A 14462-nucleotide genomic window follows, 5' to 3' on the forward strand; every position below is an offset into this window, starting at 1 on the left:
TGATCTCAGCAAATCCTGTAAAAATGATGTAACCATGGGAAAATTCACCTGTATTACACCTCCACCTCATGTATTGACCCTTTACCTGCAGCACTTTTTAAGCGGGTGTTTAACAGTGTTTCAAGTCTTGTCCTGAAGATTATAAATACATCTTATAAACGCAGCTTCGGGTTGACAGTGAGGTTAAACGTTCTGGGGTAAGCTGAAAGAGGCTTATCTTGGTTAATAAAGACCAGTGGTGAGTCTGTGTCTATTGGGAAAAAGGGAGGTTCTGGTTGCTTATGGCTTCAGAAACCAAGGTGCCGATTTACAGATTACACATGGTGAAATACCCTCTGAGTTTTCGCTTAATAAGTCTCACATTACCACCGTTGAAGTACGCATTCTATGTATTATATTTATTTTATGTTTATTAACATTATGAAGAGGGCTTTATTTTCCATATTATGTGCATTTACATGTCTTTTTTGATGTGTAGCACTTAAAGCTGCATTTTTTGTATGAAAGGTGCTATACAAATAAAGTTATTATAATTATTATAATTATTATTATTATTATTATTATTGTTAGTGCTTCAATACAGTATTTTCTTGCTGAGCCACAGCACAGTGATAGTAACATAAAAGGGGAATTTTATATAAAAAGACTGGCACTTTGTACCAAAAGGACTCTTGCTGTGTGAAGAAGAGTTAAGTCTTCTTCACACAGCAAAATAAAAGCACAATCATCCAATGCAAAGCAGAAAGTTCAGAAACAACTTTTTAATCATACATGAGCTTCAAAGCTGATGTCAGATGTTTCATCCAAATGAGAATCTGATGATGCTTTACATGGCAAAAAAATACAGACATTCATAAATCCATATTAAATATATAGAGCAGAGTTTAAATATTTGATTTCATATTTGAAAATTCTATTTTTCTATGATTGCACCTAACTCCCATGGTTGCTGGTGACATGAGTTACTTCTGTCGTTCGACTGATCCCTGATTCTTCTTTTTAATCGTTTTAACAAGAAGTTGTTCCAAGCTTTCATTTTGGTATAATCACAGAAAGATCAAAATTAAACTCAAAGATGATCATCTCACTGAGGTTTCAGTTCACAAAATTCTGTGTTATGGTCTTAAATATGTCAGAGTTTTTTTTATTTAGACTGTATTTTATAATCTGATTAATCCAACTTCTCTCCGGCTATACATTCTCTGAGAAGAAAGAAATTACAAGAGTCAGTTATTCCTGTTTAATGACAACGCCTTCAAGTGGGGAAAAAAGCCCACCAGTTCCATAATAATCACTGAAAAATATGACTGCAATTAGCTGTGAAAGAAGTAGTGAAACAGTAATTACTCTGACAGGACAGGTCTCACAAAACTCATGAGAGAACAGTTAAAACCACATGCCAACGAACAGTCAGAGAAACATCCAGGTTTTTGTAAATGTGAATATTTTTGCACATTTTGACTCCAGATTCCATAAAAAATATAAGATTAGCTGCAAATCATAAACATGTACTGTACCCAAGTTAAAACAATAAGATTATTGTGATCTGAGAGTCCCTTTAGTGTCACAGTGATGATAGTGCAGTTATTGTCAGGGAATATGAGCAAACTTCACTTCACTTTCAGACTGTTAAATGCTGCTTTTACCTTCACTGGAGATGTGTTATTGTTATTATACACTGTGTCTGGTATACAGAGGATCTTCTTGGCAGAGTCCACGACATTATGATATGTAAAAAGAACTAAAGAGAGCATTCAGTAGAAAGAGACCAAATGTACAGTGTGAAAACCAGTTGATAGAGGGAGGCACCATCAGGACAATAACCATGCCATGTACATTCTCTCTGTGTCTCTGACAACTCACTGAATTCAAAGAAAAAGGCTGACAGCTTGCACGTTTGTCCACACTTGGCACTTTCACTAAATCCTCTCTGTTATTGCAAAATAAACCACACACATCAGTCTGCAGTTGCTTCAATATCCAAAATAAATCATTCTTCTTGCCACAGAAAAATAGACTGTATTACATCACCACTGGGAATCATCACAACATGCTCTCAAGGCAGGTCTAGTTTGGTACAGTAACAAGGGCCCACTCTGGTTACATCAGGCCCCTTTGACAGGGAGTGTGTACAACAAACTCAAAGTAACCTGTGGTGTTATTGACATATCACATCATATGATATGTTCATTCACTAACAAAGGTAGCTGAACTACTATATCCATCAGCCGTCTAGTTACATTCTCAAACAAATAAATATGGAAACATTCCAGGACAAAGTCTTCAGTCGAAATGTGAGCGTTCCCGCTGCAGTATCTCCACCTGCAGGCTCGGTTTCCTCTGTCTGTGCGATGTGATCTAAAACACCTCAGTCCCTCCTAGGATGAAGAATTTGAGGCTGAAATACTGAACTACTGGTCCTATGTTCCACAGTGCAGAGAGTTTTGGTCCTCTTCAGGGTAAATCAGCAGCTCCGCTCTCCCTCTGGGTCTCAGAGCTCAGACACACAGGTTTGGCTTTTCCCCCTCCGTGACTCTCCTCGTCTCTCTGCTTCTTTAAAGGTGCTCGTTTCAACAGAGAGTGTCTGTGTTGAAGGAGAGCTGCACCTGCCACACACACACACACACACACACACACACACACACACACACACATATATATATATACTGGTTATCAGGTGATAAAAATAAAGCAAACACAACAATAGTTTTACATGTCAAAGTTAAGAAGCAACTTTGTCATAGTTTGACATCAGGTTTACCTCAACTTGGGTGTGGACTAAACGTTTTTAACAAAAACAATTATTGTATTAAAAATGGAGGGTGAGTTTGAAATATGGGAGTCCAGCAGGTTGGGAAGGTGTAAGAAAATGCTGCTATCAAGTTGCATTATGGGAGGTGTAGGACCCAGTGTTTTGGGCACTTGACTCATAAGACCTTTTTTCTGTAGGCCCTGGTCGGTGTGCTTTGATGAAGATGTGATGACGTGTGTTTCCACCATTATGGATCGGCCTGTTATTAACTCACAGGGAAGGTCATTAGTCTTGTCACTCAAGAAAAGAAATTCTGTGCCAGTGTTAAAACTCAGTATTGGCCTTTAAAAACTCAAATCAGTCCAAAGAGTCTGTGCCCCCCTCTATCAACCTACCTGATATTTAGAGATGATTATGATAAAGGAATTATAGACAAATTGCAAACAATGGAGGAGTTGTGGCTACAATTCTGGGAGAGCTTTGTTGGAGAAATCTGATTCAGGAAACCCTCCTACTATGTACCTTTAAATAGACTGTCAACTATCTACACTACAGTCACTACATTTTGGCTAGTAAGGGTGAAAAATACTGGATGAGGTGGGATTATTACTCTAAGGAAAACAGATACTGTTTAATCTTTTTGCAATTTTTTTCCTAATGTCTCCTTTTTGTTTCAATACTAAGGGACCACTGCGACTGTGTGTTTGACTGTGTTCAATTGATGGCTTCATCCTCGTCCTGTTCTTCTCCTCTGTCTGACATTCACTGCTAAATGTAAAATGTTATAAAATAAAAGTCAAAAAACCCCGATGTGATCAGCTCACCCTTTCCTCTTCAAAGCTGATGAGTCCTTCATCATCGTCACTCTCCAGCTCCTCCGCAGCCTCACTTATCAGAGCGTTCAGCTCTGTGTTGGCTTGCCGAGACTTCAGCAGGTTGAGGATGCGCTGCAGGGGGGACTGTCCACCTCCAGGGGGCGACACCTCCTGCTGCTCCAGGTTGTCACTTTGCTTCTTGGCAAAGTTGACAAACACCTGGACAGAAGAAGAAGGAAAAAAGAGATCATTTCACTCATCCCATCTTCCTTCATGCAGCTGAGCCGGTGTGTTTCATGTTGACTCACGTTGTCCAGAGTGGTCTGACTGACAGAGTAGTCCTCGATGCCCAGCACCTCCACCACCTGCTCCATCTTACTGAAGACCTGAGCCAGGGAGATCCGCTCAGACTTCAGCTGGTACTGGACCTTGGTGTGGTGACGCTCCTGGACATATGAAAACAGACTGTTACATGTCTAAAACAACAAACGCCACTCTGCTCAGTACAATCTGTAACACAAAGTGCTACAAACATAGTTTGCAGCTTTATTTTTCGGTAAACAATGATGCGTTTCTGCATTAGAGAAGACAACAGATTTAATATTTTTACAATTCACACCAATTACATATTTGAGACTATTTCTAATAAAAAAGTTATCTAGATGAAATCATGGTTTTCCCAGCAGAGCTACGTGTCCACCAGGAGAGTTAGTTCAACTTTATGTGATCAAGAGGTGCCAGTTTACAAGAGACACATGAAGACAGATGCTCTCATTTCTTGTGCTACCACCTTTTCTGTTTAAAGGGTGTTTAAAGTCACCCTCCCTACGATGTGTTTTGTTTATTGTGCCTTTAGTTGGATGTGCAGAATGATGTGCATGCTTTTCATCTTCATCTGAAGGAGGAAAGTTTTTCTGTGCTCAGTATTTGAGTGGAACGATAGAACAGAGTACTTGAGTGGAACAGAGGCAGGTACAGTAATCTACCTTCAGCACGGCCTCAGGAAAGTTTCTGTTGAAGAATCGAACCACCTCCTTCACGTTGGAACTGCTCTTGGTCCTCACTGTGATCATGTAACCGTCCCCAAACCTACAACACATGATAGAAATGCTAAAACTGTGACCTGTCTCACACAGCAGGCTCCTTGCTACAACAAAAAGACAGTCCACCAAACCGAGGGTGGACTTTTATCCTGCCGACCTGTTCTTGAGGTGCTGGATACTGCCCAGGCATTTAAACCTGCCGTTCACCATGATGCCCAGCCTGGTGCACAAAGCCTCACACTCCTCCATACTGCAGAGGACAGAATGAATTCACAGATGAAGTACACTGTTGAGAAGAAAAGTGAAAATAATCCACAACTGTGAAAGTGAATCAGCAGAATCTCTGACCTGTGTGATGTCAGCACCACAGAGCGTCCAGTCTTGATTATGTCCAGGATTAAATTCCAGAGGAATCTGCGAGCCTTTGGATCCATCCCAGTGGTGGGCTCATCCTGCAAAAGCACACAGAATACAGTTCAGTAGCTTATAGCTAACACGAATTATACTCTATACACAGTTTACTCTCATTGCTGTTCCTTTCTGCCTCGACCATGTACATATGAAACTACATATGAAAATCTCAAATGTTTCCTTGAGTAAAATCCCAAAATGAATTTGTAGTTCTGGCCAACATTCCCATTGGTTATAACACTGTACTCATCAAAATAACAGCTGAGATCTGTGAACATTGTGACATCAGACAGGTTGGAGACAAACCAACAGTTTATAAAGATTAACTAAAATATTTCATTTGAAGGTCAAACTGAAAGTAATAATCCTTCACTGCACAGGAATACTGTGGCCACAGCTACGGTAAGCAGAGTGGGACAAAGTTGAATCATATAGTAAATTGTGGACAGTTTGGGTAATAATTTAATGTTTGATTTCATCGTCTGACTGCTCATGTTTCTTCAACCCTTGGCTTTCTTTTTAGTGATGTCACCATGTTCCCAGTGCAATGTTATTATTAATGACAGAAACGATAGACATAACTATGAAAATAACCCTGAAGTTGTAACAAAACTGAATTATTCTGTAAGTCATGGATCCTCTTTATTGATAAAATTCCACCCCAATGACCCATGAGTAAAAACTTGTTGCTGTAGTATTGACGTGTCATAGGCTGGGAGATGATTATCTGGAAAAAGTTTCTGCTTCGTTAGGTGCATTATTTATTTCATATTTGGTACATAAACATATGCTGCCTTAAATCAGACATGTATATAATGTTATATGATGTAAAACATCAGCAATGAAATGAAAGATGACTCATTTTACATTCAGTTTGTACTCAGAAAATGAAGTATGGAGAGTCAGTGCAGCATTTAAATGATACATTCAAAGTTCTTACCAAGAATATGAGTGAGGGGTATCCAATCAGAGCGATGGCAGTGGAAAGCTTGCGTTTGTTTCCTCCACTGTAAGTGCCAGAAGGCTTGTCTGCATACTTGGACAACTCCAGCTTTTCTAATGCCCACTGCACCACCTGCGGGGTATGTCAGTCTCACTGATTTATTCCAATAAAATACATTTACCAATTTTTCAACTCTGACCTTTTGTTGCTTAATGTCCAAGATGGAATTACAGTGCTGTATGTGTGTGTGCGTGAGACCAACCCTCTCCTGGTCCTTCCAAGGAATGCCACGTAGACGAGTGTAAAGTTCCAGATGTTCTCTGGCTGTCAGGTCGTCAAACAGAGCGTCAAATTGTGGACAGTAACCAATACTTTGCTGCACGCGTAACAGGTCCTTCAGGATACTGTAAACACACACACTCACACACATAAATAACGGCAATATGAGTGAGTGACAGCAGATATTCAGCTAGTTAATTAGGTTGTTAACCACAATGACAGCATGACAAACAAAACAGATCTAACTGACTGTAGAGTGTTAGTTAATGTTATTTTTACAAATAAAATTTTTGCTGAAAACCTTTCTCCAACTCTGTGGTTTTCACATTTTGGTGCCTTTAAAGCCCCTGGAAAGGCAAATCCATAATTGGCTATTAATCATGTAATTTGGGATCTAATGTGCATATAGTAAACACCTAAAAAGTACGAGAACATAGCCTTTGACATGGTCTATGTAATTCTTTAGAAAGTCTCTCTCCCTTCCCTTGTTACTGGGTTGCAGTTGGGCGGGGCTAAGCTAGGGAATTTATTACATAATGAATACCTGCCCAATCATATTTAAGAGAAAAATGATTGATGTTGCTATCTGGCCGAGCTGACTTCACAACACTTACTCTCATCTCTCCCATGAGAAAACAATGCAGTGCACTTTTCTTTGCTTTTAGCTAGAATGAAAATTCAAATTAGCCTGATGTGGTTTGAAAGCTACTGTGTTAAGCTAACTAGCAGACTTGGGTACACCATCCAAATCTGTATTAATCACGGAGTGGATACGTAGCTCAAAAGTGTAGCATAGCAATGCTAATGCTAACCCTTTCATGTAAGTGAATGAAAGATGCTAAAACACTTAGCTTCTTAGTCTGGAAGGTATAGATCAATAAAAACAGATATGTGTGGTCTACTCTAGTCTGCTAGTTGGCCAATTAGTCAAGATAACTAGTAGACCACTGGGGTAATTGATAATAAGCTCAAAAGTTTTGAATAGAAAAGCTAATGCTAACCGTTTCATGTAAGTGAATGGAAGATGCTCCAACAATTAGTGCCATGCACCAGGAGGTATAGTTAAATAAAAACAAAGTCTAACCTAGTTTGCTAGTTAGTTGATTAGTCAAGCTTTCTAACCAAGTAGGGTCCATTTGATACGATTTGATTTGAAACGTTTTAGTGAATGAATAGAAAATAAAGTGGTACTTGAGCTGAAAGTGAGCTGTCAATCAAACATGATCTGAACACGCCCACACAGTCCTGAGAAATGGTTTGAGCAGCCAAATGAGCTGTTTTTGAGCTAAGTTTTCTAATAGTTATGAATGTTTATTTTCCTTCAGATTTTTGTGGATGCTTAATGAGACACTCAACTTTGATATCATATATGCATTTTTATGATTTCAAGCCACGTTTCCAGAAGCTTTAAGATGTGAGCACAGAGAAAGATGAAAGCCTTTTTTAGTGCGTCAAAGCCCGTCATTCTGTGTCAGGGTGACTCAACTCGTAACTCGATAGTGGGTGCTACAACCAGGAACCAATGATTTAATGTCCCACAGACTTCAGTACTCAGATGAGCTGTTGTTGCTCCAAGATGTCTCTGCTTCACAACAACACTTACAGTTGGCTGGAGAGAATTTAGCAAGGAAGAGATTAACCTTCTTGCAAAAATGGCGTCTGTTGACAGTGACATGTTCAACATTGCTGAACTCTTCAGTGCACCCCATTCTGCTGTGTGTCAGTGAAAATTATGAGGCTGTATGCTTGCTTTTATGCACCTGTTAGCAATGGGTGTCCACATACATTTGGCTATATAGTGTACTTCAGATGAGATTGTCTTCATGTACCTCCATGTGGGATGGTAAAGAATGAACTCATTTGTCTGGGACGGACCTGTTCCTGTTAATGAAGGCCTCTCCTCCAGTGGTGCACTCGTCTCCCGTCAGCATCTTAAAGGTGGTGGTCTTCCCGGCTCCGTTCACTCCCAGCAACCCAAAGCACTCACCAGGCCGGACGCCCAGACACAGCCGGTCCACTGCCAGGATACGACCCATCTTCCTGGATTTATAAACCTGAGGAAGACCAGAGAAACACATGCACATTCACTGCAAACTTCAGTTTCTTAATTACAAATCATCTACACTTCACATGTATGACCTTTTCAACAGGCAATTTAAGTGTAATCAGCTCTATTGAGATGATTACCTCGTAGATTTTGAGAAAGCTGAGATATTGTATGCTAATTGGTATGAAAGAAATACATTTTTTGTGATGAAACTGCAGAACTCTAAATATATATATATTTGCTTTTGATTCAGACAGGGGCAGAAGAAGTATTCAGATCTTTTACTTAAGTAAATGTAGCAATACCACGATGTAAAAATAATTCATTACAAGTAAAAGTCCTGCATGAAAAATTATACTTAAGTAAAAGTACATGAGCAAGTATTATGAGCTTGATGTAGTTAAAGTATTGCAGTAAAAGTAGTGGTTTGGTCCCTCTGACTGATATATTATTATATATGACATCATTAGATTATTAATAGTGAAGCATCAGTGTTAGAGCAGCATGTTACTGTTGTAGCTGCTGGAGGTGGAGCTAGTTTACACTACTTTATATACAGTTAGCTAGTTTAGTCCAGTGGTTCCCAACCTAGGGGTCGGGCCCCTCCAAAGGGTCAGCAGATAAATCTGAGGGGTGGTGAGATGATTAATGGGAGAGGAAAGAAGAAAAAACAAAGTTCTGATACACAAATCTGTTTTCAGTTTTTTCTCTGATCTTTGATTTTTGGTGAAAAGTGGAGTGGAAGTATAAGGTAGCATCAAATGGAAATACTCAAGACAAGTACCTCAAATTGTACAGTACTTGAGTAAATATACTTAGTTACTTTCCACCACTAGAGTCAGAGTTTTCATAATTTTTCCCCCTGTTTAACACAAAAGACATTATAGAAACCACACAAATCAAAAACAGGGGAAAAGGGGAAGAAGACAAAAGAGACTAATTGTCTTAATTAAAGATTAATTGTCTCCCTTTCTCAAAACACTCATTGGGCCAGAAAATCAGACAGCAGTGACAAGTTCATCTCCCCAAAAAGCAGCCTGATGTATTCAGTGCGGGTGAGAGAAAACCCTCAATTATATCACCACTGTGCCAGTTGGATAGCTTAGCAGCTGAACAATTGGAATGTTTCCTGCAATTTGACATTGCAAGTATTGATCAGGACTGGTCTTAGACAATAAAACATACTACTGGACACCACTACTCTGGTCACTGCACTCTATTAAAACTGAGGAGCAGGATCTCTTATTTATAATAGATGCCATCTGTGCATATACTGAAAAACAAGACTGTGGGAGGACATATTGAGTTTGTGAATAATTGTTTGCTGATTGTTTAAACCTTTGTAAGGTTCTCGATCTTCAGCATGTCATTGTCAGCGTCTCCTCTCAGCACTCTTCGTCTCTCACAGGCCACATCAACATCATCATCCTCTATAGGCTGGCAGCTGACTGGCACCCTCCTGTGTTCAACAGAAAGTTGTTGATCAGCGCAAAACAGCAGCTCAGGAGACAAACTCATGCTTTATTTCTGACTGAGCGACACTAAAACCTGACATCTCCTGCTAATGTTTCAAAGTTCCTACTGTCCAGTTTATTGTAGCTGCTGGAAATATTTGATGTAATGTCGTATATTCTACAGGTGGTTAGTTAGGAAGAAAAATAAATCAACAAACATATTTGTCTAAAGCATAAGTAAAGTTAAGTAACATGAATAATCCACATACACTAACTATCCACATACACTAACTATCCACACTTACTCACACAGACTTACACACTACTCACGGGGGTTTCCTGAGGAAGTTGTACTGGCACAGGATGGTGATGAGGAAGCCAACAAAGCCTTCGATTGTCATGGCAACAAGTCCCCGAGTCACAATGTCCCACTCAAACGGAGACTTCATCTTGTCAAACTGGCCTGAAAGCACAAATTTAAAGTCTGTGAGTGAGTTTCTTCTCTCTTTACTCTCTTAATATCCTTTAAAACTACATTCATATTATACTGTATATCAATGTATTTCACAAATATGTAACTGGGTCAAAAATAAACTAATTACAACTCTCTATATTAAAGGACAGGTTCAAAATTTTTCAAATCCGCCCGTTAAAAGGATGAGTCAAATAATAAAAGCCCCAGAAGGGACAAAAATCCTCTTTTCCACTCATTGACAAGCATTACATGAATTCATTCTTACACATTCTCTAATCTTTATTAAACTCATCATCTCTGTAAATAATAGAATTAGCTCAAGAGTTGCTGGAGGATTTTGAGTGGCTAACATCTTTGTTTAAACACCAGAATAATCTTGTAATAGTCGTTTCAATGCCTCAAGATGTGGGACTGTATACTCATGTATTCTGTGTGATACCTATTTTTGCGTAGTATTCGTTGATGTACTCATTGTAGGCCATCTCCATCAGTCCGTGCCCCAGGTTGTAGTTGGGGAAGATGAGGAAACAGGACTTAAGGTAGCTGTTGACCTTTTTCAGATCCTGAAAGAGAAGAAAACAGAAACATCTGAAGGTCAAGTCTGATACTGCTACAGTACAGAACCCTGCTACGTCTTGTTTTCTGGCTCCATTTATTATCCCCTAAATACAGAAGATCTTTCAGTGTGTGTATCATTTATCCCAAAGCTTTTCACTTTCACTGATATTTCTCAAACTGTCTGTGTGGATGAGTGAAGAGTTGTGACTTGTGTTAACTAAACTTGAATTTAATTTGAAGATTACTATTATTATTTATTTTGTAAAATGAACTAACTTATAGAAATGACCACTGAACTGTGTCTACACTGTAAGCTGTCCTCATTCTGTTACTTCGTACATTAGGTGAGACTGACCTTGTCATGTTCAAAGAGCTGGAGGAGGAAGGTGGCGACTGTGGCAGTGATGCCTATGAAGAGGTTGATCACTATGAGGAAGACATAGGCTGTGCTGGGAACCTCAAACCAGAAGGATGCTGGGTACATGATGGGAGTGATGGACCACCTGGAAGGAATCAAACATTGAAGAAGACTTCTTTTTGATTGCTAGTTTGGTAGGAATTAAAACATGTACTGTACATTGTACTGTTGAATTCATTGACACTACAGGTTAGCGTGGTAACCTGTAGGTAACCTTTTTGGTTTTTACCGTCTGTGAAACCTCAAACTAACAGCAAAATGGGCAAATATTAACAATAACAAAAATATGACAGCAAGCAGAACTACTGGGGTCATCATATTTTTATTTTTATGTCATGTGAACTAAAACATTACTTAAAGAGAAAACATATTATCTTAATGTTGTATTTAAGAGTCAGTTCATCCAAATTATTGACCAGGTTTTCAGATATCTTTCTGATTTCTTCCTCCACCCCAGTACAATGAAAGTGAATGGAATTTAGTTTAATAAAATCTACATCAACATCTCTTTTCAGAATCAGTGTCCCTGTTCCTCTGGATGATCCACAGAACACACTAAGGTCCTTATCATAATTTGGTTGAAGGCTGCCTGCTCTCTGCCTGGATCAAGAATATGATGTTTTTTCAAATTGAGAGATTCACTTAAAATGGATCACTTAGAAGTATAGTATAAGAGATAAGTATGAGAAATCAGGTTTCCTTTCATGTGGAGCAAAGCATACATCATCACTGAAACCCTTCCTGTCTGAAGGAGGCCGCTCAGGTCTGCCAGTTTTGGTAACTGGAGCATTCCACTAAACATTAGGTCAGGTGACACAGTCATTACCTTTAAATCCTGAATGAATGGCCTTTCTTAACAACTGATAGACTTCACTACTTTCATCATCATTTTATCATTTTGTTGATATTTATTGAAACGAGATAAACAAAGGAAAATAAGTGAAATTAATCAAGTAGTTCATGGTGAGGTCTGTAACAGTAACACTGTTTTCTGTAAAGACAACTTGCTGTTGAATTTTTAAAATGGTATTTTTCAGTGCTGTAAAGACCACAAATGAAATTCAGTTCACCTCGGTTGTACTGGGCTGGAGGCAGAACACAGTGAGAACAGTGAGAAAATGTTTGTAATGTGCAGCTGAATGACTAATAAACCTCACTATAATAAGATCCAACCAGTCACTGAATTTGTTGTTGCTCTGTATAAGAACATCAGCCTGATAAGTACAAAGTGAGAATTTGTATCTGGTGACTCACCCGTAGAGGAGGAAGAGGGAGAGGACAGCAGGGAAGTTAGTTGGGGAGGTGTAGGCCGGCAGGTCGAACACAAACAGAATGATAACACAGCATGTAGCCGGCACCAGGTAGTTCATCTGGAGAGAGAAGACAGGAGAGAACATGTTCAGACAAACAATGCATTGCAGTATTTACAGTGTCAAGTCAATTTTATTTATTTGTACAGCCCAATATCATAAATCACAAATTTACCTCAGAGGGCTTTACAGTCTGTACACCAATACAACATCCCCTGTCCCTAGACCCCCAGTTTGAATACATAGAGCAGGTCAAGACCGTTCTCAGTAATTTAAAGAGACCCAACAATTCCCCCATGAGCTAGCACTTGGCAACAGGGGCAAGGAAAAACTCCCCTACACAGGAGATATGTACATACAGCTCGTCAATATACTCATTTGTTTCAATCGTTTCATGACAAATATATTTAAAGGAGTACTCCAGTAATTTCATATTGTAGTACACAACATCTGTGCAGCAGAGGCAGCGATTTCCTGACTTTTAGTCCCAAATATGGGTCACAATTTCTAAAACGCTGTATCTTACACTTCCCATAATGCAACTCAATAAAATCTTTCATTAGAGCCTCCCATGTCTTTCAAACCTCCAAACACCTCCAGTTTGTACCAAAGGCTTCCTGTTCTGTTCTGTTAAATTTGAAGTCTCAAGCCCAAGACAAAGCAGGCTTTGTTAAGTAAACTGAATCAGTGAAGTGCCCCGTTTATGGGAATATTAAAGAGCCCTTGAGACATGTTTTAGGATGTATATAAGATACTCTACTTTGAATAAATAATTGTGCCTGATATGTTTTTTCCACAAAAAAAAGAAAGACAGTTCTTATTATAACAAAAATGTTACTTAAAGAAGAAACATATTATTTCAATGTTTGATTTAATAGTCATTCCACCCAAATTATTCCCGGTTCTGCTTGAGCTTCCTTCCCGCTTCCCGCTGGGTTTTTCCTTGCTGCTGTTGCCAAGTTCTAGCTCATGGGGGAATGTTGGGTCTCCGTAAATTAAGTACAGTCTAGACCTGCTCTATGTGAAAAGTGCCCTCAGATCACTTCTATTGATTGATTTGATGCTACACAAATAGAACTGACTTGACTTGACTTGTCTAATCATCATTTGGCTGAAGACTGCCTGCTCTCCAATAATTTATTTGTAATGTCACAAATCAATGTTTCATTCTGCACAGTGAAGCTCAAATATTCAACTGTAGGTACAGAACAAGAAGAAAAACACGTTTTTGAGTGGAGGGGGACTTTAAGAAAAATATTTATGTAATAAGTCAGTTACAGTCATTGGATTACTTTTTTAGAATTACATTTTTTAATGCATCATAACAATATCAAAGATCACACTACTAAGCCACAAGAGGGAGGGGAAAAATACATTTGAAAATACATTTATTGTGTAAAAAAAATTGTTTGGGCTCCTCACTGAAGCTAGCTCAATGTAAGAAGACTTCATGGTGGTGAAATACAGTTTATGGATACTGACAATACACTACATTACTATACACTACATTGTCACTGACTCACTCAGTCACACACACTGACACACTGTCTCCTGCTCACCATATCCCAGATGTAGTTAGCCAGCCAGTAGATAACAGGGTCACAGCCACTGACAAACTGCAGATGTTTGGCCTTTGTGGATTTCTCTGCAACCAGGAAAACTACAAAACTGGCTGGCACAAAGGACATGGCCACGATGATGAAGATGGCAATCACCACATCTGTCCCCTGGAGCCTGGAGATACAGAGGAGAGGAGAGGAGAGGATAATGACATGATGATGGCGAAATGAGGAGAAGAGAAGAGAGGAGATAAGCCCTAATTTGTGAACTGTAGTTATCCTTAAAAACACTAAAAAGCAACTTACAAGTAGTCCAAAGAGAGGCTGGCGCTGGTTCGATTCATTGGGTGGTTTGTCAGTGTGATACCTGCAAAACACATGAACACAAAATAACTACC

At 39.1% G+C, this 14462-nt stretch overlaps 1 protein-coding gene across 5 annotated transcripts in view; it reads right to left on the minus strand.

The window, feature by feature from the left end:
* Window positions 1–746: 746 nt before the first annotated feature.
* Window positions 747–14462, minus strand: part of abca2 (ATP-binding cassette, sub-family A (ABC1), member 2) — a 121944-nt gene continuing 108228 nt past the window's right edge. For 3 of the 5 annotated variants that reach the window (XM_044363135.1, XM_044363127.1, XM_044363108.1), the window contains 16 exons: window positions 14371–14431; window positions 14065–14239; window positions 12450–12565; window positions 11133–11280; window positions 10659–10782; window positions 10075–10207; window positions 9629–9749; window positions 8119–8297; window positions 6227–6368; window positions 5962–6096; window positions 4959–5062; window positions 4768–4860; window positions 4554–4656; window positions 3876–4013; window positions 3577–3786; window positions 747–2606 (listed from right to left, as the gene is read on the minus strand). In XM_044363135.1, coding sequence (XP_044219070.1) covers window positions 2571–2606; window positions 3577–3786; window positions 3876–4013; window positions 4554–4656; window positions 4768–4860; window positions 4959–5062; window positions 5962–6096; window positions 6227–6368; window positions 8119–8297; window positions 9629–9749; window positions 10075–10207; window positions 10659–10782; window positions 11133–11280; window positions 12450–12565; window positions 14065–14239; window positions 14371–14431 — 2018 coding nt within the window. In that variant the 3' untranslated portion in view covers window positions 747–2570. Of the gene's footprint in view, window positions 2607–3576; window positions 3787–3875; window positions 4014–4553; window positions 4657–4767; window positions 4861–4958; window positions 5063–5961; window positions 6097–6226; window positions 6369–8118; window positions 8298–9628; window positions 9750–10063; window positions 10208–10658; window positions 10783–11132; window positions 11281–12449; window positions 12566–14064; window positions 14240–14370; window positions 14432–14462 lie in introns of those variants that run through there. The other 2 variants (XM_044363118.1, XM_044363144.1) reach the window with 2 other exon arrangements.

This window comes from Thunnus albacares, chromosome 2, assembly GCF_914725855.1.
Source record: "Thunnus albacares chromosome 2, fThuAlb1.1, whole genome shotgun sequence".
NCBI lineage: Eukaryota > Metazoa > Chordata > Actinopteri > Scombriformes > Scombridae > Thunnus > Thunnus albacares.